The sequence below is a fragment of the Artibeus jamaicensis genome, unplaced genomic scaffold, assembly GCF_021234435.1.
Source record: "Artibeus jamaicensis isolate MK-2021 breed Jamaican fruit bat unplaced genomic scaffold, CSHL_Jam_final contig_384, whole genome shotgun sequence".
NCBI lineage: Eukaryota > Metazoa > Chordata > Mammalia > Chiroptera > Phyllostomidae > Artibeus > Artibeus jamaicensis.
The window spans coordinates 6,214,182-6,240,866 of NW_026521810.1; the positions used below are offsets into that span (position 1 = coordinate 6,214,182).

Consider the following 26,685-nt stretch of genomic DNA (forward strand, 5'->3'; position numbering starts at 1 on the left):
AAAATACCTGACAGACACTCCTCAAAGCTATAAAGGTCATTGGAACAAGGAAAGTCTAGGAAACTGTCACAGCCAAGAGGACCTTAAGGAGATACGACTGCAATGTGTCCTGGGTGGGATCCCAGGATTAAAATGTGGAGGAGGGGCATTAGGTAAAAAACTAAAGACATCTGAGTAAAGTGTGGACTCCAGTTAATATATATCAATGTTGGTTTATTAATTGTTAAAATGTACTATACTGATGTAAGATGTTAATAATAGGGGAAACTAAAACTATTCTAAAAAATAAAATTTATTATAAAAAATCAGTACATATGCTAAAAATCTTTATTTCCTCATTCTCTTATCATGAATGATAGGGAGGATTTCCTTAAAAGAATTGTACACTTGAAATAAATGTTAGCACTTATTTTTCCAAAAGCATTTGTACACAGGTCTCTGTGTGGTGATTAAACCCTGGGTAGCCCTTGTCCCCTCTCATGTACTCAGTCCCTACCTGCCCAGGACCAGGCTCTCTGCTTAGCATGATGGACAAGGGTCTCCATCCCCAAGGCAAGGTACAGAGGGGCTCTCTGTAGCTTCCACATCTGTTAAAGCGGGAAGTCTACCGAAGAATGCTCAGGAATGTGGGCATAAGCCACATAGATCTGGAGAACTAAAAAGATCTCAGTAGCTTAATCATACTTGACAGTTGTGAGACCCCAGACTTACGTGTTTTTTTTTATTAATGTGCTTCTCTTTTCACCCTTGTTCAGAGAATCATGAATAATAGGCAATAAGGCCAAAGGTCAGGTGTTAATTGATGTGGCTGAATTCATTAGAAAGAGATGAGGAAGCTAATGACATATTTTGATAAGTTTATGAAATAGATACTTAAGTTATAAAAGTTACAACTACTTTTCTGGTTGTGGAACAAATAGGTCTAATAAATTCCTAAAAATAGTGACCGATGGCTGTCTCCTCTGTGAGTAGTGGGTGTGCATTATCTGAAAACGCTTCACTCTCTGGGCATTTTAAAGGGGGGTCTGGTTTCACCAAAGATATCAGTGTTCATTTTCATAGAGGATATTTTTCTTTTTTCCTTTTTTTTTAGGTTCATTTTTTTGAGGTAGAATAGATCGATAAAATTGTAAGGTTTTAAAGGGTATGGAGTGGTGATTTGATATACACATACATTGTAAAAGGATTCTGTCGGTCTAGTTAATAAACACATCCATCACCTCACATGTTTGTCTCTTTTTTTGGTGAGAACATTTAAGTTCTCTCTTAGGAAATTTCAGTTATAGAATACCATGTTCCTAACTGTACAGTCACATATTTCATCCTAGATCCTCAGATCATAGAGCTCAAAGCTGATCCCTTTTACCAGCCTGTCCCTGTTTGCCCCGCCCCCAAGCCTCTGGCCACTAGGTTTTTACTCTGTTTCTATGAATTTGACCTTCCAGGGTGTTTTTCCACTGCTGATTTTGTCTCAGTGTTCATCACTGTGATATATTTCGGGCTGGCCTCAGACTGTGTCATTTCCAACTCCAGTGCAGTTATTTGCATTTTATTTGTTTTACCATTAATACTGTGTAATAAAAAAGGCTTATAAACTGACAGTGATTCTCCAGAATCATGGTACTCAGGTATCATGTAACTTTCACAACCTCCTTTCCAGTGTAGTGCGTGTTTAAGACACCTACAAAGGAAATGGAGGAAGGGGTAGTGAAGACTAGCAACATGGATACTCTTATGGCTTGAGTGGTAAATTATGTGTAAAAAATAGCATTTCCCGGATTCTAGCTGAAGCAACAGAGTTCCCACTTTCATTTCTCTATAAAATGCCCTAGGCGGGAATGAGTTGTATTGATTTGTAGTCTGGTCTTTGGAATACTGATTTTATCCAGACATTTCACTTAGTTGTCACTTAGTAAAATGAGTTGCTTGGTGATTAACTCTTGAGAACTGGTTGATAAACTCACATTTTAAGGTATTTTTCTCAATGTGGTTTTATAGGGGTGGGGGGTGTGACCCGACATTGGCAGGAAGGATGAAAAGTTAACAGGCATCCTCTTTAAAAGGAGGCAAATGGAGTTGAGCAGATTTATTATAAAGTACAAAATTTTATTTTTCTTGAAAATTGCCATCTACTAACAAATCCTGTTCTGGATCTGGTAAAAAAGGTTCACTTAAAAATTATGTGTACCTCACACCCACTAGGATGGCTGTTGTCAAAAAAACAAGATAACAAATCTTGGTGAGGATGTAGAGATTGGAACCCTGTGCACTCCTTGTAAGAATGTACAATGGTGCAGTTGTTGTGGAAAATACTTTTGTGATTCCTCAAAAAGTTAAAAATAGAACAACCAATATGGTCCAGCAATTCCACTTTAACCTATACACCCCAAAGAACTGAAAGCAGATTCATAACAGCCAAAAGGTAAGGCAGCCCAGGGGTCCATCGATGGATGAATGGACAAAAAAAATGTGGTATACATACACAATGGAATTTTTTTCAGGCTATTTGTTTTTTAATTTTTTTAATCCTCACCCAAGGGTATTTTTGATTTTAGAGAGAAAGGAAGGGCAAGAGAGAGAAACATTGTTGTGAGAGGTGAAACATCAGTTCCATCCCATAAGTGCTCTGACTGGGGATTGAACCCCCAACCTAGCTGTGTGCCCTGATCAGGAATTGAACCTTCAATCTTTTGGTGTACGGACAATGCTCCAGTCAGTTGAACTGCCCGACCAGGGCTTTTAGGGTTTTTTTATTTTATATTTTCATTTACTTATTTTTAATAATTATATTGTATTGATAATGCTATTATAGTTGTCCCGTTTTCTCCCATTTATTCCCCTCTGCCCTGTACCCTCCCCCATCATTCCCTCACCTTAGTTCACGTCCATGGGTCGTACATGGCTTCTCCATTTCCCTTACTATTCTTAATCTCCGCCTGTCTATATTGCACCTACCATTTATGCTATTTATTCCCTGTACCTTTTCCCCCACTCTCCTTGCTCCACCTCCCCACTGACAACCCTACATGTGATCTCTGTTTCTATTTCTATGGATTTGTTCCCGTTCTAGTTGTTTGCTTAATTCATTTTTGTTTTTGTTTTTGTTTTTTTAGGTTCAGTCTATAGTTATGAGTTTGTTGTCATTTTACTGTTCATAGTTTTGCTCTTCTTCTTTTTCTAAGTCCCTTTAACATTTCATATTAACAGGGCTTGGTAATGATGAACTCCTTTAACTTGACCTAATCTGGGAAGCACTTTATCTGCCCTTCCATTCTAAATGAAAGCTTTGCTGGATAGAGCAATCTTGGATATATATAGATCCTTGGATTTCATGACTTGGAATACTTCTTTCCAGCCCCTTGTTGCCTGCAAGTTTTCTTTTGGGAAATCAGCTGACAGTCTGATGGGAACTCCTTTGTAGGTGACTGTCTCCTTTTCTCTTACTGCTTTCAAGATTCTCTCCTTATCCTTAATCTTGAGTAATGTGATTATGATGTGCCTTGGTGTGTGCTTCCTTGGGTCCCACTTCTTTAGGACTCTCTGAGCTTCCTGGACTTCCTGGAAGTCTATTTCCTTTGCCAGAATGGGGAAGTTCTCCTTCATTATGTTTTCAAAGAAGTGTTCAATTTCTTGCTCTTCCTCTTATTCTGGTACCCCTATGATTCGGATGTTGGAACATTTAAAGATGTCCTGTCAGTTCCTAGTTCTCCCCTCATTTTTTTGAATTGTTTTTTCTTCATTCTGTTCTGGTAGAATGTTTACTTCTTCCTTCTCCAAACCTTTGATTTGAGTCCCAATTTCCTTCCTGTCCCTGTTGATTCCCCATACGTTTTCATTTATTTCACTTTTCTTAGCCTTCACTTTTTCCTCTGTTTTGTGACCATACTCAGCTATTTCTGTGAGCTTCCTGATTACCAGTATTTTGAACTGTGCATCTGATAGGTTGGCTCTCTCTTTGTTGCTTAGTTGTATTTTTTCTGGAGCTTTAATCTGTTCTTTCATTTGGGATATATATATATATATATGCCTGTTTTGTAACAAGGGGCGGAGCCTTAGTTATTTGGCAGGGTGGGGTAACCCAGGAGTGGCTTCCTTGTGGTTCTGTCCATGGGGGAGGGGTTTGAGAGGGAACAATGCGCTTGCTGTGAGCCAGCCTTCAGTCACTTCCCCCACTACCCACAAGCAAGTTGGGACCTTCTGATGCTGATTCCTGGGTGGGTAGATTTGTGTACGTTCTAGGACCCTGTGGGTCTCTCCATTGAACTCTCCTATGAGGCTGAGGGTTCCTTCCTCCACCTCAACCCCCACAGGGTTTTTTCAGTCACAGGTTTTGGGGCTTTATTTTTTCCACACTGGAATTGGGTTGCATGGTCTGTCTTGCTCCCCATTTGTTTCTCCCAATTTATCCACACACAAATGTGGGATTGCCTGGTCTTGCCTGGTCCTGCAGCCACTGCCTTGCCTGGTCCGCCAGCTGCCACTTTGCCACAAGTCCTCTTCACCCGGCTGCCCATGTCTGCCCCTCCTGCCAGTCTGGATGAATGTTTTGTCTTTAGCCCCTTGGTTGTTGAACTTTCATATAGTTCCACTTTCTGGCAGGTCTGGTAATTTTTTTCTCCAATTTACAGAGACAGGAAGGAGGATGGTAGTTGTCGGGGAAAGGGGAGAGGGAGTTAGTTTTAGAAGATGAAAAATTTCTGTGCATGATTGTTGTTGGTGGTTACACAACATTGTAAATGTACTGAATGCCACTGAACTGTACACTTAAAATTTACCATTTCAACCAGTTTTAAGTATATTTTACCACAATTTTAAAAAGAAGTCGTGTTATATTTTGTACATGGGCTTCTGCTAATACTTGCTGTAATTACTCTTCAGAAAGTGGTAACCACCGCTCCGGGCTCCTGGGATGTCTGGTGGGCAGTGGAGCCAGCAGCGTAAGAAAGCAACCTGGCGGGGGGGAGCCCTGCAGCCAGCAGTGGGGAGGGAGCTCGCTCCTCGCTGGACCCCAGGGCTGGGCCAGGGGCAAGCAGCCAAGGAGGAGCACAAAAAGACAGTGACCCCTCCCCCATCCTTGGATGCTTAAGTGTCTTTCTTCACTTGCTGGTTCTCTGGAATAAATATCAGTGGATACTTTAAATTTATGCTTTAAAAAGAACTTGCCTTCATCTCCTGGTCTTTAAAATGTATTCTAGTAAGTACTGTGGACACATGAAGACCTTGCTGAGCTAAAAAGCTGGTATCATCATGTTGGTCAGAATTTTTAAGTTTGTAATTTGTGATCATTTCCTAGTAAATATTGAGTTGCCTACTTGGAAAAAAAAAGAAAAAGCTGGTATCATTAGTATCCACTACTGTGGGAGCTGGGGTGTACCCAAGAACCACTGGTGTCTTTTTGTAAACCCTCCTACATAAGATCCATGGTACGTCACTTCCCAGTTGTATGGCCCTACCTTATAACATCAGTCTTGTGATTTTTAAGTTTTCTCTTTTTAAGTGGTACTGTATAATCTAGTGCAGATCTATTTTTGAAGCCCTGTAAAAGCTTCATTCATTCCAATGACTCTTCCGAAGCGGCATGAAATGAATGTAGAGGAAAAGCAAGAATGTCTGACATTTATTTCACGTGGACCAGGTATTGAGTCCTTGGTCTATTCATTGCCACATTTTATCCCCACAGGAGCCCTGACTCCACTTCCAGATGCAGAATTTGTGGTCACAGAAGTTAACCAGCTTCCCCCAAGGTCACCCACCTCCGAGCTGAGACTGGGTTTCATGCCCCGGCCTTCTCCCCCTGGAGGAGAACGTTTACGGAAATGGGTCATGTCGGTGGCCACAGAGGGAACCTTCACAAAGTCAGAGTTGTAGAGGCTTTATAGGCCACAAGCTTTGACTATTATCCAATAAAATTTGAATGATTTTAAGCAAATCATAAAAAGACCCTCTCCAAAATAGCCCATGGAGCAAAGGTCACAGGGGTCTTAGTGATTCAACGCAGTGCTCTCCGCCCCCCTCAGCAGGAGCAGCTGCAGGACAGTGGCACCTGCTCCAAAGTCAGCAGCACAGAGGCCTGTTCCCCGCACACCCTGTGTTTTGGGATCCGGAAACTTTTATCTTTCAAGTAGTGTAGGCTTCCTTTGCCCCTCCTCTAATGAAATATTATAAAAACAATACAACCTTTCCCAGATATACTTGGAGAATTGGGAGTTACTGCTGTTTCTCCCTAAGTATTTTCACTTATCAGTTTATCAAAATGAAATTGGAGCTCAGTTCTTATTTATCAGCATCTACCTCACCCTTGAAATTTCTGTTTTCAGCTATGCTAACAAAATTCTGCTCCCAAGGAATGCTACCAGGCAGTAGAGGGTGACAGATGAAGCCTGGGTTTAGGATAAGACAGTTCTAGGGCATTTTGGATCCTAGCTTTGTGGATTTGCGTGAGTTGTATTTACTGTCTCTTTTCCTGTGCTTCCCCATTTATTAAATGTATCTGTAGGTAATTTCAGAGGTTTGCCGTGAACAGCTGGTGTGCTAACATGTATGAGACAGTTGCCAAGGGACCAGGTGAGTGTCAGTGTCCTGTCTGCAGCCGAGTGCCTGTCCAGCGCTCCAGTGTCCGCCTTGCTGGCACCTGTCCCTCCCTATGGAGAAGGGCTGTGTTGAGCCGAGTGCTATGGTTTATTTTCTCTTTTACATGTAGTATGTCTTTGTGCCTTAGGGAAGTGGTAAGACCTTGACTCTTGTCACAGCTTAATTAACTTCCTCAGAGTTGGAACAGCCACTAGATTCCATACTGTGTCCTACTTAAAGTTGAAGTGTGTTAGCTGTGATTAGTGACGCTGCTTGTGAAAAGCCACCAGCTGGCCTTTCTGTCCCCCAAAGCATACACAGGTTCTTGCCAACTTCTGTCAGATTCATCTGCATCTGGCAAGTCCTTGATCTATGACACAACTTGAAACTTTAATACAGAATTTATAAGATATTTTCGTTGCTTCTGAGAACACTTCTTTGAGGTCTCCTGAAGTATTTGCAGATATATACCAAGAGAGGAAAACATTGTGTTGTAATAAAGGAGGGAAAGTGTAGACGGCATTCCCTTTTTGGACTGACCTTGGCATAATTACTCACCGGGGTAGTTTCCTGCTGCTGCTGAAGCAACTTGCCCCACACTGAGTGTCTTTGAAGAGGTGTTCCTATGCCTAGGGCTTGAATCACAAGGCGCATACCCATGGCCTGTCTTGCTCACCAAGGAACCCTGGCGCCTTGGAAGACTACCTACTATACGCTCAGTGCTTAGTAAATCCTGACCGAAGGAAGGAGTCACTAGAACACAGCCACCCACCCCCAAATGTAGAAAGGATGCTGCAGTGTAGAATGGGTTTGAAGTGTGGTTTCCATTCTTGTGTCCCTTCTGTATGGGCAGTGTGCTCAGTTTCCTCATAGGCTCCGCAGTGAGGTGCTGTTAACACCCCCTGTTACAGAGGAGGCTGCTAGGCTGAGGCAGCACAGCAGGACTCCGGCCTTGTCCGTAAGAACTACCCCCAGCCTCTCGAGGACCACATTATCGTGCTCCTGCTTATCGTGCTCCTGCTGAGCACCTTGTGAGGGCTAGGCAGAGATGCTCATCTCCATTTTCTAGAATAAGCTGGAGTCTGAAGTGGACACATAAATGATTCAGCTAAGCTTAGAATCCCAGCTTCTTGACTCATATCCTCTATTTGCCATTATGACCAAGTGGTTCAGCTTGATCCCCAAGACCTCTTTGGAAATATCTGTGACCATTTTTGGATGTTGTAGGAACACAGGCTATTATGAGGAGTATGTAACCTTGCTATAACCCAGCGAGATGTTGTTAACAGGATTGTTTCTTTAGAAAGAAAATAGGGTCCTAGAGACAGTTCCCAAGGTCTCAGGGTGAAATCTGCACTCTTGCCCAACAGGCAGTTCCCTCCCGACTGGGCCTGCAGCCGCCTTTCCCATCCCTCTTGGCAGAGAGAAGAAAGAGTAACCGTTGGCGGGAGCGCAGGGTGCTGGTGTGGGGCAAGGGGAGGGCACTTCACCTCACACTGAAATAGCTTTTAAAAAGAAAACATCCAGAAACACATATGCTGTTTACTTTTTAGTTTAAATTTCTCTCCTGAGTCATGTATTCTTAATTCTCCTGCTTAGTAATGTGTTCTTCCTACCCCTGGTTCTCACTTACACCTTTTTGGCCCGAGTGCCCTCTGATAACTGTTATTTTTCAAGACTGAAATCAGTTTCCTTTTTTGGTCCCCTTCCCCACAACTGTCCTTTGTCACAGCCCCCTGCCAGTGACCTGGCAGCAGCCCAGCGTCACCTCTTCCCATCGCCCCTAGGTTTGCTCCCTTCCCATATGGGCGCTCTTCCTTCCCACCTCTTTGGGATCCGCGAGGGCAGTGCTCTGGCATGTCACAGCAGGAGCCAGGAAGGCAGCCGCCCATGGCCACAACCCTGCTCCCGAAAAAGCTGACTGTGTTTCTGGTTGGCTCAGGAGCATGTGCTTCCAAATCAGTCTCCTGCGCAGAGCTCCTTTGATGAAGATTTTAGGGGAATATGGGATCAGGTATTAGTTGAGGTTCGTAAGCGGAACTTTTCATAGATTGGTTGACCCATGTATGTGTGATTACTGTGTGGCCAGTGGGATTGCTGCTGATGGCTGACAGTCAGAAGCTCTGGAGTGAGACGGTTTTTGTTTGGTGGATTTCACTGGGGTGAGGTACTTGTTGATTGCTAGCCTTCTGTAGTGCTGGGGGTGAAGCACTTGTTGATTGGCCAACTTCTCTGGAGGGAGGCGGTTGTTGATTGGCTGGCCCCTTGAAGCTTTCAATTGATGGGAAGCTGTCATAAATTCATTAGAATCAGTTTGAAACCATTGCAATGGTTAAGGAGCAACCAAGCCTTTCCTAGGCACATACGAACTCTTTATTTTCACCTGTCCTAGAATCATAGATTTTGTGGGTTGGAATATGTCCACCAAAACATAGACCACACATTAGACCCTCACCTAACCACCTACCCACCCCTGAGTGAGCAGATGAGAACAGACTTGGTAGTCAACAGACCTGAGCTAATATCCTGACTCTGTCATTTAACAAGTCACTGAGTCTCTGGGATCCTCAGTCTCCTAAAGGGTAACACCTCCCTCCCTGAAAAGGGGTGTTGTGTTGATTAAATGAGTTCATGTGTGTCAAGTACCCACCATACACTCACCATTTTCTTTCTTAAACTGAACATTTGAGTTTTCATTACAGGCCACAGGTCTAGTGACCAGGAATGCAACCTGCGGAGGCCATTTGGTGACTCAGGTCCCTCTTGGTTTTTCCTTTCTAAGGTCCATCAGAGTCACAGGCTGTAAAAATCTGAAGCTTGGGCCCCACTCCCAGAGAATCTGATATACCCATATTTTTGGACTATAAGACACACCCCCTCCCCATTTTTGAGGAATAATTGTTAATGCTGCTGTTGAGTTCTGTTTACATTTACATTGGTGAAATATTATTTATGTTATTAAATATTTTACCACATTTTTTTTGCTTCAAATTTTTTTCCCCCTATTTTCCTTCTCTAAAACCTAGGTGTGTCTTATGGTCTGAAAAATGCAGTAGTTGATCTGTGGGAAAGCCCAGACACTGGTATTTTTTAAGTTCCCATGGGATGTTCAGTGTACACCATGACCAGCAAGCTCCTTACCTAAAGTCATGCAGAAAATTAATAAATTGCTTTGATTGGTCTTAAGTGATGTGCTGTCCTTGTTAGAAGCTCTTTTGAAAATTGTAGAATTAAGAAACAAATGTGGGATTCTAATGGGATATTCTCTGAGTCCCATTCCTATTACTGTTCTTATTATTTTTTTAATTTGTTTTTTTTTTAATTTTATTTAGTTATTTTTCAAGTACAGTTTTTTGTCTATTTTTCCCACCCCAGCCTCCCCCACCCCTTGCTCCCCACCTCCCTCCCATTTCCACCCCCCTTAGTTCTCATCCCTGTGTCCTTCCTATTTGTTCCTCCAAATCCTTCCCCCTTCTTCCCCTTAACTTCCCTTCCTTCTCCCCACTGGTCACTATCCCCTTGTTCTCTATTTCAGTGTCTTTGTTTTTTTTTTTCTGCTTGCTTGTTTGTTTTGTTGTTTAGCTTCCTCTTAAAGGTGAGATCATATGGTATTTGTCTTTCAGCACCTGGACTATTTCACTCAGCATAATGCTTTCCAGTTCCATCCATGTTGTTGCAAAGGGTAGGAGCTCCTTCTTTCTCTCTGCAGCATAGAATTCCATTGTGTGTATGTACCACAATTTTTTGATCCCTTCATTTACTGATGGGCACCTAGGTTGCTTCCAACTCTTGGCTATTGTAAATTGTGCTGCTATGAACATTGTGGTGCATAGGTTCTTTGATATTGATGTTTTAGGATTCTTAGGATATAATCCCAGCAGTGGAATTGCTGGGTCAAAAGGCAGGTCGATTTTTATTTTTCTGAGAAAATTCCATACTGTTTTCCATAATGGTTGTACCAGTCTGCACTCCCACCAACAGTGAACTAAGGACCCCTTTTCCCCACAACCTCTCCAACATTTGTTGTTTGTTGCTTTGTTTATGATAGCCATCCTGACTGGTGTAAAGTGGTATCTCATTGTGGTTTTAATTTGCATCTCTCTGATAGCTAATGATATTGAGCATCTCTTCATGTGTCTCTGAATGTTCTGTATGTCCTCCTTGGAGAAGTGTCTGTTCAAGTCCTTTTCCCATTTTCTAATTGGGTTGGGTGTCTTCTTAGAGTGGAGTCGTGTAAGTTCTTTGTATATTTTGGAGATTAAACCTTTGTCTGAGGTATCATTGGCAAATATGTTTTCCTAATTTAATACTGTTTTCTTTAGCCATGCAGAAGCTTTGTATTTTGATGAGATCCCATTTGTTTATTCTTTCCTTTACATTCCTTACTCTAGTGGACATATCAGTAAAGAAGTTGCTGCGTGAAATATCTGAGATTTTCTTGCCAATGTTCTCCTCTAGGACTTTAATGGTGTTATGACTTACATTTAAGTCTTTTATCCACCTTGAATTTATTTTGGTGTATGGTGTAAGTCTGGTGCTCAAGTTTCATTTTTTTGCATGTAGCTGTCCAGTTCTCCCAACACCATTTGTTGAAGAGGCTATCTTTACTCCATTTTATGTTACTGCCCCCTTTGTCGAATATTAATTGACTGTAGAGAGTTGGGTTGATTTTTGGGCTCTCTGTTCTGTTCCATTGGTCTATGTGCCTGTTTTTATGCCAGTACCAGGCTGTTTTGATTACAGTGGCCTTGTAATACAGTTTGATATCAGGTATTGTGATCCCCCCTACTTTGTTCTTCTTTCTCAAAAGAGCAGCTGCTACTTCGGGCTCGTTTATGGTTCCATATAAATTTTCGAAGTGTTTGTTCTATGTCTGTGAAATATGCCATTGGTACTTTAATAGGTATTGCATTGAATCTGTATATTGCTTTGGGTAGTATGGACATTTTGATGATGTTAATTCTTCCAATCCATGAACAAGGTATATGTTTCCATTTGTTTGTGTCTTCCTTGATCTCGTTCTTCAGGGCTGTGTAGTTTTCTGCATACAGGTTTTTTACCTCCTTAGTTAGGTTTATTCCCAGATATTTTATTTTTCTTTTTGCTATATCAAATGGGATTTTTCTCTTTATTTCTGCTTCTGCTGATTCACTGTTGGTATACAAAAATGCCTTTGATTTCTGGATATTGACTTTGTAACCAGCTGTTTTGCCAAACTCATTAATTAGTTTGAGCAGTTTTTGGGTAGAGTCTATAGGATTTTCCATGTACACTATCATGTCATCTGCAAACAGTGACAGTTTTGCTTCCTCCTTTCCTATTTGGATGCCTTTTATTTCCTTTTCTTGCCTGATCGCTGTGGCTAAAACTTCCAATACTATATTGAATAGAAGTGGTGAAAGTGGACAACCTTGTCTTGTTCCTGATCTTAGTGGAAAAGCTTTTAGTTTTTTCCCATTGAGTATGATATTGGCTGTAGGTCTCTCATATATGGCCTTTATTATTTTGAGAAATGCTCCCTGTATTCCCACTTTGCTGAGTGTTTTTATCATAAATGGGTGTTGTACCTTATCGAAAGCTTTTTCTGCATCTATTGATATGATCATGTGATTTTTGTCTTTGCTTTTGTTTATGTGATGTATTACATTTACTGATTTGCGAATATTGAACCATCCTTGCATCCCTGGGATGAATCCCAGTTGATCATGGTGTATGATCTTTTTGATATATTGTTGGGTGCGATTTGCCAATATTTTGTTGAGGATTTTAGCATCTATGTTCATCAGCGATATTGGCCTGAAGTTTTCTTTCTTTGTTGTGTCTCTCTCTGGTTTTGGAATTAAGATGATGCTGGCTTCATAAAAAGAATTTGGGAGTTTTCCATCCTTCTGGATTTTTTGAAATAGTCTGTGGAGAATAGGGGTTAGCTCTTCCTTAAATGCTTTGTAGAATTCTCCTGTGAAACCATCTGGTCCAGGGCTTTTGTGTGCTGGGAGTTTTTTGATTACTGCTTCAATTTCTTTTGCTGTTATTGGTGTATTTAGATTTTCTGCTTCTTTTTCACTGAGTTTTGGAAGATTGTATTTTTCTAGAAATGTGTCCATTTCCCCTAGGTTCTCAAATTTCTTCGCATACAGTTCTTCATAGTAATTTCTTACAATCCCTTCTATTTCTGTGGTATCAGTTGTAATCTCTCCTTTTTCATTTCTGATTGTGTTTATTTGTGTCCTCTCTCTTCTTTTCTTGATGAGCCTACTTAAAGGCTTGTCTCTTTTGTTTATCTTCTCAAAGAACCAACTCCTGGATTCATTGATCCTTAAAATTGTGCTTTTAGTTTCTATGTCATTTAATTCTGCTCTAATCTTGGTTATTTCCTTCCTTCTGCTTGCTCTGGGCTGTCTTTGTTGTTGTTCCTCGAGTTCTTGCAGGCGTAGGGTTAGGTTGTTTGTTTGAAATGTTTCTATTTTCTTTAGGTAGGCCTGTATTGCTATAAACTTCCCTCTCAGAACTGCCTTCGCTGTGTCCCATAAGTATTGGGTTGTTGTGAGATCATTTTCATTTGTTTCCAGAAACGTTTTGATTTCTTCCCTAATTTCATTCTTGACCCATTCGTTGTTTAATAGCATACCATTCAGTCTCCATGTTTTTGGGTACTTTGGGTTTTTTTCTTTGGGGTCGGTTTCTAATTTCAGTCCCTTGTGGTCAGAGAAGATGCTTGGTATGATTTCAATTTTCTTGAATTTTTTGAGGCTCATTTTGTGTCCTATCATGTGGTCTATCTTTGAAAATGTTCCATGTGCATTTGAAAAGAATGTGTATTTAGCTTCTTTGGGATGAAGGGCTCTATATATATCAGTTAAGTCCATTTCATCTAGGGTGTTGTTTAATGCCACAATATCTTTGTTGATAATTTGTTTGGAAGATCTGTCCATTTTTGATAGTGGGGTGTTCAAATCCCCTACTATAATTGTGTTGCTGTCAATATCTTTCTTGAAGTCCTCTAAGATTTTCTTGATATATTTGGATGCCCCTATGTTTGGTGCATATATAATGTCTTCTTGGTGGATTCTTCCCTTGAGTATAACGAAGTGACCTTCTGGGTCTCTCTTTACGGCCTTTTTTTGAGGTCTATTTTGTCCGATATGAGAAATGCTACCCCAGCTTCTTTTCCTGGTCCGTTTGCTTGGAAAACTTGTTTCCAGCCTTTCACTTTTAGTCTGTGATGGTCTTTTGTCCTGAGGTGGGTTTCTTGTAGGCAGCATATGTGTGGGTCATGCTTTCTTATCCATTGAACTATTCTGTGTCTTTTGATTGGAGAATTTAATCCATTTACGTTTAAGGTTATTATCGATAGGTACTTATTCATTGCCATTTTTGTACCTGTGTTCCTCTCTGTCTCCCTCTTATCCTTCCTTCCCTTAAAGCAGTCCTTTTAGTATTTCTTGTAGAGCTGGTTTGGTGGAGGCATATTCTTTTAGACTTCTTTTGTCTTGGAAGCTCTTTATTTGGCCATCTATCTTGATTGAGAGCCTTGCTGGGTAAAGTAGCCTTGGTTGTAGGCCTCTGGTTCTCATTACTTGAAATATTTCTTGCCATTCTCTTCTTGCTTGAAGTGTTTCCATTGAGAAGTCAGTAGCTAACCTTATTGGGGCTCCCTTGTATGTTATTTCTTTTTTCTCCCTTGCTGCCTTTAAGATTCTCTCTTTGTCTTGGAATTTTGCCATTTTGATGATGATGTGTCTTGAAGTTGGCCTCCTTGGGTTCCTCTTGGTTGGGACTCTCTGTGATTCCTGGATTTGTGAGACTTTTTCTCTTATCAAATTAGGAAAATTTTCTCTCATTACTCTTTCAAATACGTTTTCTATCCCTTGTTCTTCTTCTTCTCCTTCTGGTATTCCTATTATTCGGATATTATTACGTTTCATATTGTCTTGCATTTCTCTTAATCCCTCTTCATTCTTTCTGAGCCTCTTTTCATTTTCTTGCTCTTTCTGTGAGATGCTTTCTACCTTGTCGTCCAACTCACTAATCCTATCCTCTACTCATCTATCCTACTTTGGAAACTTTCTACCGTGTACTTCAATTCGGAAATTGTGTTCTTCATTGCCTCTTGTCTCTTGCTAATAGTTTCCATTTCCTTTTTGATGTTGCTGTAGTTTGCAGAGAGATCATTATAGTTCCCCTGTAGTTTCTGGTAGTTCACTGTGAGCTCTTTGAACTTCGTAATATCCAGTGCTTTGAATTCACTGTGTGATAGTTGATCAGTGTCTATTTCATCTAACATTCTTTCTGAAGTTTCTGCTTTTTCTTTCATTTGGGGATTGTTTCTTTGTCTTCCCATTGTTTAAGACTCTTCTTGGTAGTCTGCTTCCAAAATTGATCTGTTCTGAAACACTGGTTTTATGGTGTAAACTTCTGTGGTATGATCCTTGTGAAGTTCAGTGGTGCAGACTCCTTGAAGTTTCTTGATGTTCTTCGTCTCCACCTACACTCACGCTGGTCCTCGCGCTGGTCCCTGCGTTGGTCACCTACCACTGCTGAATGTCCTGGCTCTAGTTGCCACCTCCTCAAGCACCCAGGCCCTTTACTACGGCAGTCGCACAGAAGCTGGGAATGTCCCGGCTACCGTATCTGGCTCTCTCTGCCTCCCAGGGCCGTCACAGGGGTTTGGAGTGTCCCGGTTTCCGTACCTGACTCCCCGGTGTCTAGTCCTGTCTCTATGGCAGTGGCACAGAGGCTTAGAAAGTCCCAACTCCTGTACCTGATTCCCCAGTGTCCAGTCCCGTCGCTATGGCAGCAGCACAGGGGCTGAGAACGTCCCCGTTCCCGTAGAGGGCTCCTCTGCCACCCAGGGCTGTCTCAGGGGTTTGGAGTGTCCCGGCTTCCGTACCTGACTCCCTGGCATCCAGTCCTGTCGCTATGGCAGCGGCACAGGATCTGCAAACTTCCCGGCTCCCGTAGCTGGCTCCTCAGGGCCCAGGCCTGTCTCTATGGCGGCGTCACAGGGGCCTTTGGTGTCCCAGCTCCTGCAACTGACCCTTCCGTTGCCCAGGCTGGTAGCTATGGCATCGGCACAAGGGTGTCCCCGCTCCGGTTCCTGACTCCTCTGTCTCCCAGGAACGTCACAGGGGCTTGAAGTGTCCGACTCCCATACCTGACTCCCTGGCTCCCAGGCCTGTTGCTCTGGTGTCAGCACAGGGGCCGCGTGAGACCCAGCTCCAGTAGCTGACTCTGCCGCCGTCTGGTGTTTCAGCGTCGGTCACAATCTCTGGTCTTTTAATTTCATAAATGCTGGGTAACGGATGGTTTATTGTGCTGTTTCTCTATAGATCTGCCAGGATTTTCACCCATGAGTACAGGAGCTAGTATCAGCTCCATCTTACTCCGTCGCCATCTTCCCAGCATCCTCTTATTATTTTTTTTAAAGAAAAAAAAAACTACCTTTATGACTCTGGAAATCTAACCTTACAGGAAGGTGGTAAGTCAGGATAGAGAGGCACATGGTGTGGACTGACATTTTCTGAAAGTAGATTACAAACTCGTCTACCTTTAGGAGATGAGCTTTGTGTAAACTCTATCCTATTGGTTGTTCTATGCATTATACATAAACTTTATTAAACATTGCCACCTTCCCCGGAGGTTTGTTATCTCTAAATTTTGAACTTACTTTATGAAAGAGGACATGCGTTATTTATAAACTTCTCCAGCATCTAGCAGAAAAGTGTCATGTTATTTAAAAATGGTATTTACACCTCCATGGCAGCAGTGTGCGTAGGTTGCCTCTATAATCCTGAAGTCATCCCTGTGAAATAATGAGAACTCCTTTGAGTCAGAGAGGAAGGGGTTTTATAGTCAGTGGTCTTTTCGCTATGCCTTTCTTTCTGGTTTTGAAAAAAATTCTAGTCAATTGAAGGACTAAATATTAAATTTTCTTGGTGAAAAAATGCTGGCCCATATTTTACCCAAGAAGTATGGAGCTGCTGAAATACTTGACAGTTATATTCATATTAGTCATTCAGGTATACCTTCCCTAGATATGTAACATGCTGTATTTATCTGTTGATGTTAATAAAAAAATTTTAATCCTCACCTGAGGATATGTTTATTGATTTTATGGGGAGAGGAAGGAAGGGAGGGAGGAGGGAAAAGGCAGACAGAGGCAGAGGCAGAGATGGACACTGATGTGCGAACATCGAGCAGCTGCGTCCTGTATGCACGCCAGCCAGGGGTCGGACCCGCATCCTTCAGTGCACAGGACAGCAAGGTTTTTATTTTGGAATAATTGTATTATTACAGTTGCACTCTTAGTGTTGTACATTTTGTGGGTCTTGACAAATGTATGATGACATGTATCCACTATTAAAATATCATGCTGAGTATTTTCACTGCCCCCAAAATTCCTGTGCTCTACCTGTTCATCCCCCCCCCTCCCACACACACACACCCTTGGAAACCAGAGGTCTTTTAATGTCTTCATAATTTTGCCTTTTCAAAAAAATCTGCAGTTGGAATTGTTAAAGGTAAAATTAGTCATGGCACTTATTAAATAACCCTGGGGCAGATTATTCAGTGCACTGCTACATGGGAGTTTGGCAGTAAAGGAGAGAGATTGGGCTCAACTCCAAACACAAGTAGGAAAAGTGGGAGTTTACAGCCAAGAAGCAGGTGGGGGATAAATGAATGGAAAATTTCTAACAGGAAACATTAAGGGGGGAGGGGTATTCTGGCTAAATTGACCCACCAGTATTCTTCCTAAAGGCAGACCATGGTGCTCAGGCTTCACCTGGGTTAGGGTGGAGGATTCTGGCTGAACCAACTTAGCATGACTCTTGTTAAAATTAAGCAATGCAGAGTTGGGAATGGAAGTACAAAAGTCGAGGCCTAGTTTAGGAAGAGGATTCAGAGGGGCCTGACTAACCTTTGGTCAAAGAGAGAGTCTTTATGAGAATCAGATTGATTTCCTTCACTTAGTAATATACATTGAAGGTTTCTCCATGTGTTTTCATGGCTTGATAGTTTTTTTATTACTTTGTAATATTCCATTATCTGGGTGTACCACAGTTTATTTATCCATTCTGCTGAAAGACACCTTGATTGCTTCCAAATTTTGGCAATTATGAATAAAGCTGCTATAAACATCCGTGTATGGATTTCAATAATAATTTTATATTTATAGAAAAGTTGCAAAGGTAGTACAAAACATTTCTTGTATACACTTCAATCAGTTTCCCATAGTATTAAATAACCCTGGCACATTTGTCAAAACCAAGAGATTAACATTGGTACATTACCATTAAGTAGACTTTACTGGGATTTCACCAGTGTTGGGCTCATTTTCCTTCTCTGTTTTAGGATACAGTGCAGGATACCACATTTGTTTTAATTTTAATTTATAGGAAAAGCTTAGGTGTTTTTTTAATTACTAAATATGTTCATAAAATTCAGCACATACTAAGAAAGTATATGTAAACATATAAGCTATAAGGATCTGGTATTGCTTAATTAGATGAAAACGTTTATTTATGATATTGCTTAGAGTTTTTTGAAAGTTTATTTTTGTCTTTGGCAAAGCGTGCAGAATTCCCAGTATACAGAATTAAGATTAGTTTTACTTGTAAACAAAATACTAAAGTTCATTGAAAGAAGGTCATGTTGAGATTGAGTATTTCAAGATGCAGGAGAAAACTGGCTGCCAAATTGTAATGAAAGCTGTTGATTTCGCAATTTTTCAAGTTGGTGCAAAGGACAAAGTGTTTGGTGGGTCTCTAATGAGCATCTCCGCATGTTTTGCTGGCAGAAGGACTCCATGAAAGATGACAGAAGAAGTCATTGTCATAGCAAAGTGGGACTACACTGCCCAACAGGACCAGGAGCTTGACATCAAGAAGAACGAGCGTCTGTGGCTGCTGGATGATTCCAAGACGTGGTGGCGGGTGCGGAACGCCGCCAACAGGACGGGCTACGTGCCATCCAACTACGTGGAGAGGAAGAACAGCCTGAAGAAGGGCTCCCTGGTGAAGAACCTGAAGGACACGCTTGGTGAGTGTTCGCAGCCTTAGGACCCAGGTTCGAGCTGAACTACTTCCCATTAAGGAGAGTGAGGAAGCATGGTTGGCTGTTTTTGAGGAAAGAGTGTTCATCTTTTTAGTTTATGTTGTGTGTGTGTGTGTGTGTGTGTGTGTGTGTGTGTGTGTGTGTTTAAGGTTCTTTTTTAAATACGGACATTTTTCTAGTTGCCTTGTTTTTTAATCTCCGAAAATTAAGACACCACGCTGGAGAAATGTCATGTTTGTCACTTCCTGGAGATTCTCAAGTTTGGAGTCTTATGCGAGTTGACGCTGCCTTGTGTCTTGGGCCCCTGCACATATTTGTGTCTCCTGACACCAGCATTCTGGAGGATCCAGAAGTGGAATTACCACCTCCAAAAATATCAACAGCTCTGCCTGTGTCATTCCGTCAAATCTTTTCTCTTACAAAATCCTGTCCCTTTGGCCTTCATGCACACAAAAGAAAATAGTGAGAAGTTCTCTGAACCCAGGAAATTTCACACCGACAGTCCTGGATAGTGTCAGCTACACCAACAACTGGGCCAGCACCAGCGTGATGCACGAGGCCATCCAGGGTCACTCAGGTGGGGACTGCTGGGTGCTCCGCGCTGTGGGCTCATGTCCAGTGTTCTTCTCTACTTTTGGGAGATGGGAAGGGCCACCTCGAATCACCTGCAGTTAGTGGTGGCCAACCTTCCCTGTGTATTTTATGTGCATTTCAGACTGACTTGCAGTAGTTGCTTCAGATTATGTGAGAAAATAACTTTGAGGGCCTTTCTGACCTGCCTTTTAAAAAAAGTTATTGTTGCCTCCTTATGTGATATCTTCTTGCTGTATATGAGATGGCAGGTTATCACATAAGAGTTTGCTATTGAATATTAATATTGAAGTCAGCATTATCACCCATGTTATATTTACTTGAGTTTTTCCACTTTATTTCTAACAAGAGAATTTTTTTTTCATTTGAGAAGAAAGTGACAGATGGAGAAACTGAAAAGAAAATTACATACTGAATGCAGTGGGTGTTGCAAAATACTTGTCTTTCATCTCATACAGTCTTGAAAGTCTACTAACTCTTCAGAAGCACTTAAAGTCCTCATTAACTGGGCAGTATTTTTGTGTTGTGGATTAGATTATGCCCATGATTTGGAGAGGGAAGTGAAACCTAGACCTGTGTATGAGTCACATCTGCTCACCTGCTGTCCAAGATTCTGAGCCTGATGTAGACATTTCATTTTTCACAAATAGTCTGATTCTTTTTCCACTAAACTGACATCCTTATTTTCCAAGCAGGTCACTGGAAAGAAATACTGTTGTCGTATGCTTATAACTCTTAATTAACTGTGGTAGAGAAATGTAGGTAGCATGAACAGGCAAATACGTTGAGTGCCTGAGCACAATTTTATGTATGTTTTCCCATTTCAGCTTTTCACCCACAAAGTGCCTTCTTTTTTTAGCTACTAAACAGTGTTGACTACGTTCGTCTTCTGTTCACTTTAAAAAATATATATTCTCAAGATTCTAGTAAAGAATGAGATGTCCAGAAAATGAATGAGTAAAACATTGGGAAGTACAATAAGGCAAAACAAGCATTCTGATTTAATCTAGAAATTTTCTTGAATACCTTGTCTTTTTTTAACTTCATTGTTTAGAAGGAGAGGAGACAAATCCTCACATTGAAGCTGTTAACCACATCTTTCGTCCAGTGTTCAGTTTTCCCAGCAGCTGTGATCAGAGTGGTGACCAGGTCAATGTGCTCGTGTGCTGAGGGCTTTCAGAACAGAGCAGGCTGGCTCACCGGTCTTCGCGCCGGGCCCTGGGCCCCTGCCCCGCCCCTGACAGATGGCCACCCGCTCTGCTGGAACACTTCGACTTCTAAGTCAGCCAGTTCCATTTTTGGAGAAAGCGGATTGTTAGAAAGCTCTTCCTTAAATAGAATCAGTTTGCTTTTCTTTGCCTTCCCCCCTTGGCTCTCACACACCCTCAAGTGCTGTGCGGAGTGAAATGTGCGCCCTGGAGAGTGACTGCCCTCCTCCAGGCCCAGTCCCCACTCAGGCACACACTGTCTTGGAACGTTTGTACTGAGCACTGTACAAATAAAAATACATGTATAATCATATTTTGAACATCCATATCTGTTAGTAGCCGTTGATAGTCATAGTCTGAAAGTCAGTGTTTCCATCAGCACATAGTGGTGCCCCCTTTGTTGTATGTCTTTTTGTTTCAGTGTATCTGTCATGCTCCCCCAAAGCCCTGCTTTGATGGACAGAGAGACCTTGTTACTCAGCATGAGTTTTCATCACCCTCTTGAGCAATATCTAAGAGAAGGGAGGCCCCCTGACAAGAACCACGAGGGTGGAGAGGCTTCTTAGTCTCTACAGCCAGACTTGACAAGACACCGTTATCCAGAAGGAGAGTGAGAAGACTTTCTGCAGCTCTCCTGCCTCACCGAGTTCTCTATTGCTAAACAAGGAGTGGTGCTAAAGTGGTCATAGCTGCCTGTTTATAGTAATATAAATATACAGGCAGCTATGACCACTTTAGCACCACTCCTTGTTTAGCAACAGATGTCACCAGTGTGCTGTCAGAATTGTAGTATGTTTTAGATCGATTACCCAATCAGAATTTATCTCTGCTGTGCGTTTAAAGGAGTGAAAACAACATCAAAATACACTGCACATGTTGAGCTTCTAGTAGCTACTCATAGTATCATCCACGCTTGTAATTTGTACTGCTGGGGAAATCTACCTTGATTCCTAAACCCGCGGTAAAATTCCCTGGCAGGTGCCTGGTTTGGAAAATAGCACCAGACTCCTCAGCAAAGTTACTGTGTTATAAGTGTGTGTGTATATTTCTAATTTCAGATAACTGTAACACTGTCAAGTTCTCTCTGTTCTTGTACACATCTGGTATGTTGATACTGGCAGTGCATTAATTTAATCACATGTAGTGCTTAGTTAGAGTGGCTTTGAGAAAGTGCCTTTCACGAAAAAGACCTCTCTGTTAGTAAAGGATGACCATTTCTTCTTTTCCTTTAATAATTTATAATTGGATAAAATAATATGAGCTCTTAATTGCTCTTGGGCAAAACATTTATATCTCCTCTCATATTCATCTTATGATCATGAATAGTCAAAGAGAACTTTGCCATACAAGGAGCGGTTGTTAAGAACCACTGCCGCTGGCAGCACCTAGTTGGTATTCGAAGGACTCCAGCGGCAGAGCTCTCCAGCCCCGCTGAGGAGCGGTCTTGGGCTACAGTCTGGCCTGGACATGGCAGCCTGAGTTATGCAATCACTGGGGTTAGATGTTGTAAAGCAATGTGCTAACCATTTAGATGTGAGGAAGCTGCTGCCAGGGAGGTAGTTCTTAAAGATTTTGCTTCAGGCTCCTGAAGAACAGTGTTTGTTACTACTTCCTAATGGCGTAAAATCCACCAAAACTCCAAAGGTTGACTCTTCTTAATGGCTAAGTCCAGGTGCTGACTTGGGTTACATAAAACAATGCAGTTTCATCTCTAACCTCTGATCCAAGGCATGCATGCCCATCGCTGACCGCTTCCTTAGGCGTCTAGACCCAAAAGTGAACTGCTACAAGGTTTGCTCCTTGAGCATTTGTCCCAAAGTGACCATACCTAAGGCCAGTTAGAAGCCTGGCAGTGATTAGGACTCCCACCTCTGTGACTCCAAGCCAGACCTAGGAGCAGAGGGGAGCTGCCAAAAGGGACTCCCAGTGCCGCGTGTTAAATAGCCTTTGCACTGGTTTGAGCTAATGTTTTTTTTACAAGGAGGGGGGTGGTTCCTGTGGGTGAAATTCACAAGGTTCTCGGAGGTATATCCATGCTGAGATTGACTTTGGAGTGGCTAAGTGACTTCTCCAAGAACGTACTGCTAGGCATCGTAGCACTTCAACTCAAACTTGAATTTCTTTTACTATAGCGAGTTGAATATAGTGGTTGGGCATTTGCTAGGACTCTGTGGCAGAGAGGGGTACTTAGAATGTTAGAGGAAATTTTAGTGACAACCAGTTCTTATTCTAGAGTGAAAAACTTATTAGCAAAACTTGAGCATGGTCCCAGAATTAAATGGTAATAATACATCAGTGTTTATTGCCTGATTTTGATAGTCGTATTGTGGTTCTGAAGGATAATGTTGTTTGTGGAAAAACACACAAAGTATTCAAGTGATAAGACATCATGTTAGTAGCTTGTCCTCAAGTGGCTCAGGGAAAATAATGTTCTTAAACCTGTTCTGTATATTGAAACAAATGGACAGATACAAGAATGGTTTGGAGACCACCCCAGGGAATAAAGTTGGCTTGGAGCAGAGGAAACGTAACTTGGCAATGTCAGAGTGTCTTGCCTTTGGCATAAGGCTTTCAGAGATGAGCAGGTGTCAGTGAACCTGCTGAGGGCAGACCTGAAACACGATAGTGGCACTAGGATAAATGTGTCCAACCGATTCTTCACCAAAATGGTTTCCCCCAGTATACTTGATCCAGAACTTTCTATAACCCGCAGGTTATCTCCATATCACCAGCTTCCGTGTAAGGAAATACCTGCTTCTTGCTAGATCAGCCCAGACAGTTCTGAGTCAGTTCAACATATGCTTTTCTGTTATAACAGACAGAGCGATGGTCGGAAACACTCTCCTGGACTCACAGCCTCCGTGGTAGTGTTTTCATTTAGACACTGGGATTGTGAGTCTTTGCTGTGATTGCAAATGTCCTAAGCTGGTCTGAACCTGGGCATGTGATTCGTTGTGAATGAAATGTGGGTGATGAGTGGCACAGCCCGTGACTGGGAGCCACGTCTGGATTTCAGTTGTCCCTTCCTCACTCTTGCCCCTTCCTCGGAAATCCCTCCTAAGCCACTTCATTCCCTGCTGAGTGAGCTCTGACAGTAACCCAAGACGTTGAGATAGGGATGCAGACATCATGTGCAGATCCACACTTTGTAATGGGTACGTTCAGATCAGAAGAGGGAGCTGGCCAGGTATAAAGCATAAGGTTCAGTCCCTGACTTCTGAAGCTTGTGCTGTAACTGGGAAAATGGCAGTTACCAGTAAGCATCCCTCATTTGAACAGTGGCACAGTGGTCCCTGTCTGTTCCCCCAGAAACGGGGGCTGGATCGTGCAGTTCAGGCCTCCTCCTGCCCTTCAGGAAGCAGCGCGTGTAAAGGTGGGCAGAGGCGGGTGGCCAGGCTTCGCCACTTACTAGTTAAGTGGCATTCGACAGGCTGTTGAAAGCTAAGCCTCAACTGCACTATCTTTAAAATGGGTAAGTAATTACTTGTTTCATGAAATTGTTGAACACTGCATGTCGTCATTCATGTACAGAATACTGGGGCTGAGCTGAGACTTGGGAGAGGAACTGGGGCTTTAATTGAGGGAGGGAGAACACAAGTGAAGATAGAAGCTGCAAGCCACGGACCTGCTGAAGGACACTGAGCCAGCTGACCAGAGTGGAGGACGACACTGGGGAGCCCTCAGTGGTTGGGGCGTGCCATACCGTGAAGGCCCCAACCGCTAGGCCTGATGGCCCATGGCGTTTGAAAGCGGAACCCTCCCTCAAAGGTTTCCCGGGTGGTGGATAGAGGGTTTCTTGATCCTGGGTGGAAGGGGGGGACTGGAGGGAACCAGTCAGTCCGCAGGAGGCTGGGGGCGAGACCTAGGTGCGACTCAGGGGCGATGTGGAAGTCCTGAGCTCAGCGTGGAAATGGAGGGCGACAGATCCAAGGAATTTTGAAGGAAAACCCAGGATCAGTGTTGCCTGGATATGGAACAGCCGGGAGTACCAGTCAGGAGTGACCGACTCAAGGGCTTTGAGTGTGACGGATGACCAGCAGGATGACCAAGAGAACCAGGGAAGAAAGAAAAGGAACGGGCCCTGAGGACAGACCCCCTTGAGTTTGAGGTGATGGCAGGACCTCAGTAAAAATGTTCATGAGTCCCAACTTTGGGAGACACCACATTTAGATTTTTGTCATAATGTACTTCCCATTTTTAAATGACTTAGGTTTTTGGACTTCGATACAAATAATTTTCTTTGGGGCCTACACTGAAGACCTTCCTTTTCTGAAGCATCTTGTTAACATCAGCACCGCAGCCGAGCTCCGGGCCTTGTGCTGAGGGGGCAACCAGCCCTCAGTTCCCCATTGAGAGCTGCCCCCATAGCCCTTCCCCGGCAGGGGGGCCACAGGCTCCCCTAGCCAGCATTTCCTGCAGAGAAGTGTGTCACCCCACACCCCCAAACTAAACCAAAGTTAATGCAGCAGAAAAATTCAAATAAAGACTTCCAAACTGATTTCATATATGTTTTTCCAGAGTGAACAGTAATAACAGTTTCTCTTTGAGTGCCTGATTTGTGCCAGATACTGTTCTGGGCGCCTGCTACGTTTTTGTTTAATCTTCACAATAACCCTGAGAGGAACATATCTTTTTTTTAAAGATTTTATTTTTAGAGACAGGGGAAGGGAAGGAGAGAAACATCAGTGTATAGTTGCCTCTCTCACACCCCTACTGGGGACCTGGCCTGCAACCCAAGCATGTGCCCTGACTGGGAATCAAACCAAACCACCCTTTGGTTCACAGGCCAGCATTCAGTCCACTGAGTCACTCCAGCCAGTGCCTAATCATTTTTCACATGAAAAAAATTGAGGCTCAGAAATAAGTGACATGCCCAAGAACACACAGTAAGTGATGGGGTTGAAATTCAGAGCAGGCCTGCTCTGCCTGACTTCAACCTTTGCAGTGATTGATTGCTTCAGGAATTAGGGATTCAGAGTGGGGGTAGGATGATAGGTGTTTGGCGTGGTTATTGGTGAATTCAGTCACTCCCTGGCCCAGCTGTTGTGATTTCCATCCTTGCTGTGGCCCCTTGAATACTACGGGACCAGCCCTTCAGTGAGCATTGCTTGCTCCCTGGCCCCAAGGGAGTCACTGATTAATCCCTTTGTCTGACTCTTCATGTTGAGGTGAACAGGGGCCACTAATTAACATCACTCCAAAGCTGAATGTCCCGGGCACATATCTTCTTTCTTATAAATTTCTTATAAATTAAGTATCACTTTTATGAGCACTGAACATGTACTGTGGCTGCTACAAGTGCAGTGTTTCGGCCATCTTTGTCACTCAGGGCTTCTTTGTGTGACGCAGGTTTTTGCCCACAGCTGTTTCTCGGAATCGTCGTCTCTGAAATGCCTGGATTTTAAACAGCCTTCATTTTAGACAGGCATACTCATTTAAAAATTGGGAGGAAAAAAAATCACCTATGATCTCATCACCCAGAAATACTATGTCTGTAAGCATTTGTGTCTATTTACCCAGTATTTATACACATACATACAAATTCACATTACATGGGTGGGTGACGTCTTGCTGTTATCGATACTAGATGTCACAGGGCAGTTAATCCAGAAAATATCAAGCTCTGTTCTGATCTCAACACGTGCTGGAAAAGAGATTTAATCAGCAAGCTTGCATATGCTTTCTGGCACATCAGATGTTCACATATTTTGTGTATTTTATAAACCATGTAAGAGGAGATGCTGATTCTTTGGGGTGCATCTGTCTTTGAAGTAGTTTGTTTTCCCAGTTGAATATTCTTCAAGAGTAGAAAATTACTACCAGTCTTTTTGCTTGTCACTTAAACAAACTTCCTAAACTGAGTCACTCTCTAAGCAACCAGTTCTTCATTTTAGTAAAGAATGCAAGGCCGGCCCTGGCTGGTGTGGTTCAGTGGATTGAGCACAGGCCAGCGAACCAAAGCATTGCCAGTTTGATTCCCAGTCAGGGTATGTGCCTGGGTTGCAGGCCAGCTCCCCAGTAGGGGGCAAACTAGAGACAACCACACATTGCTGTTTCCTTCCCTTTTTCTCTCCCTCCCCTACCTTCTGTCTAAAAATAAATAAAATCTTTTTCAAAAAAAAAAGAATGCAAGGCTGAACCATTCCCCATGAAAAGTTTGTATGTAACATGTGAGGAGATTAAGATATCTCAGTTTGATTTGATTTACTTACTCATTTTTGTTTAACAAATATTGAAAAGGACCTTGGCAATTTCTGACCTG

The 26,685-nt window shown here is 42.5% G+C and overlaps 1 protein-coding gene across 4 annotated transcripts in view; it reads left to right on the forward strand.

Moving 5' to 3' along the window:
* The window catches only part of NCK2 (NCK adaptor protein 2), a 153,923-nt gene that overhangs the window by 93,103 nt on the left and 34,135 nt on the right, over positions 1 to 26,685 (forward strand). For 2 of the 4 annotated variants that reach the window (XM_053664623.1, XM_053664622.1), the window contains one exon: positions 18,368 to 18,609. In XM_053664623.1, coding sequence (XP_053520598.1) covers positions 18,384 to 18,609 — 226 coding nt within the window. In that variant the 5' untranslated portion in view covers positions 18,368 to 18,383. Of the gene's footprint in view, positions 1 to 6,512; positions 6,565 to 18,367; positions 18,610 to 26,685 lie in introns of those variants that run through there. The other 2 variants (XM_053664625.1, XM_053664624.1) reach the window with 2 other exon arrangements.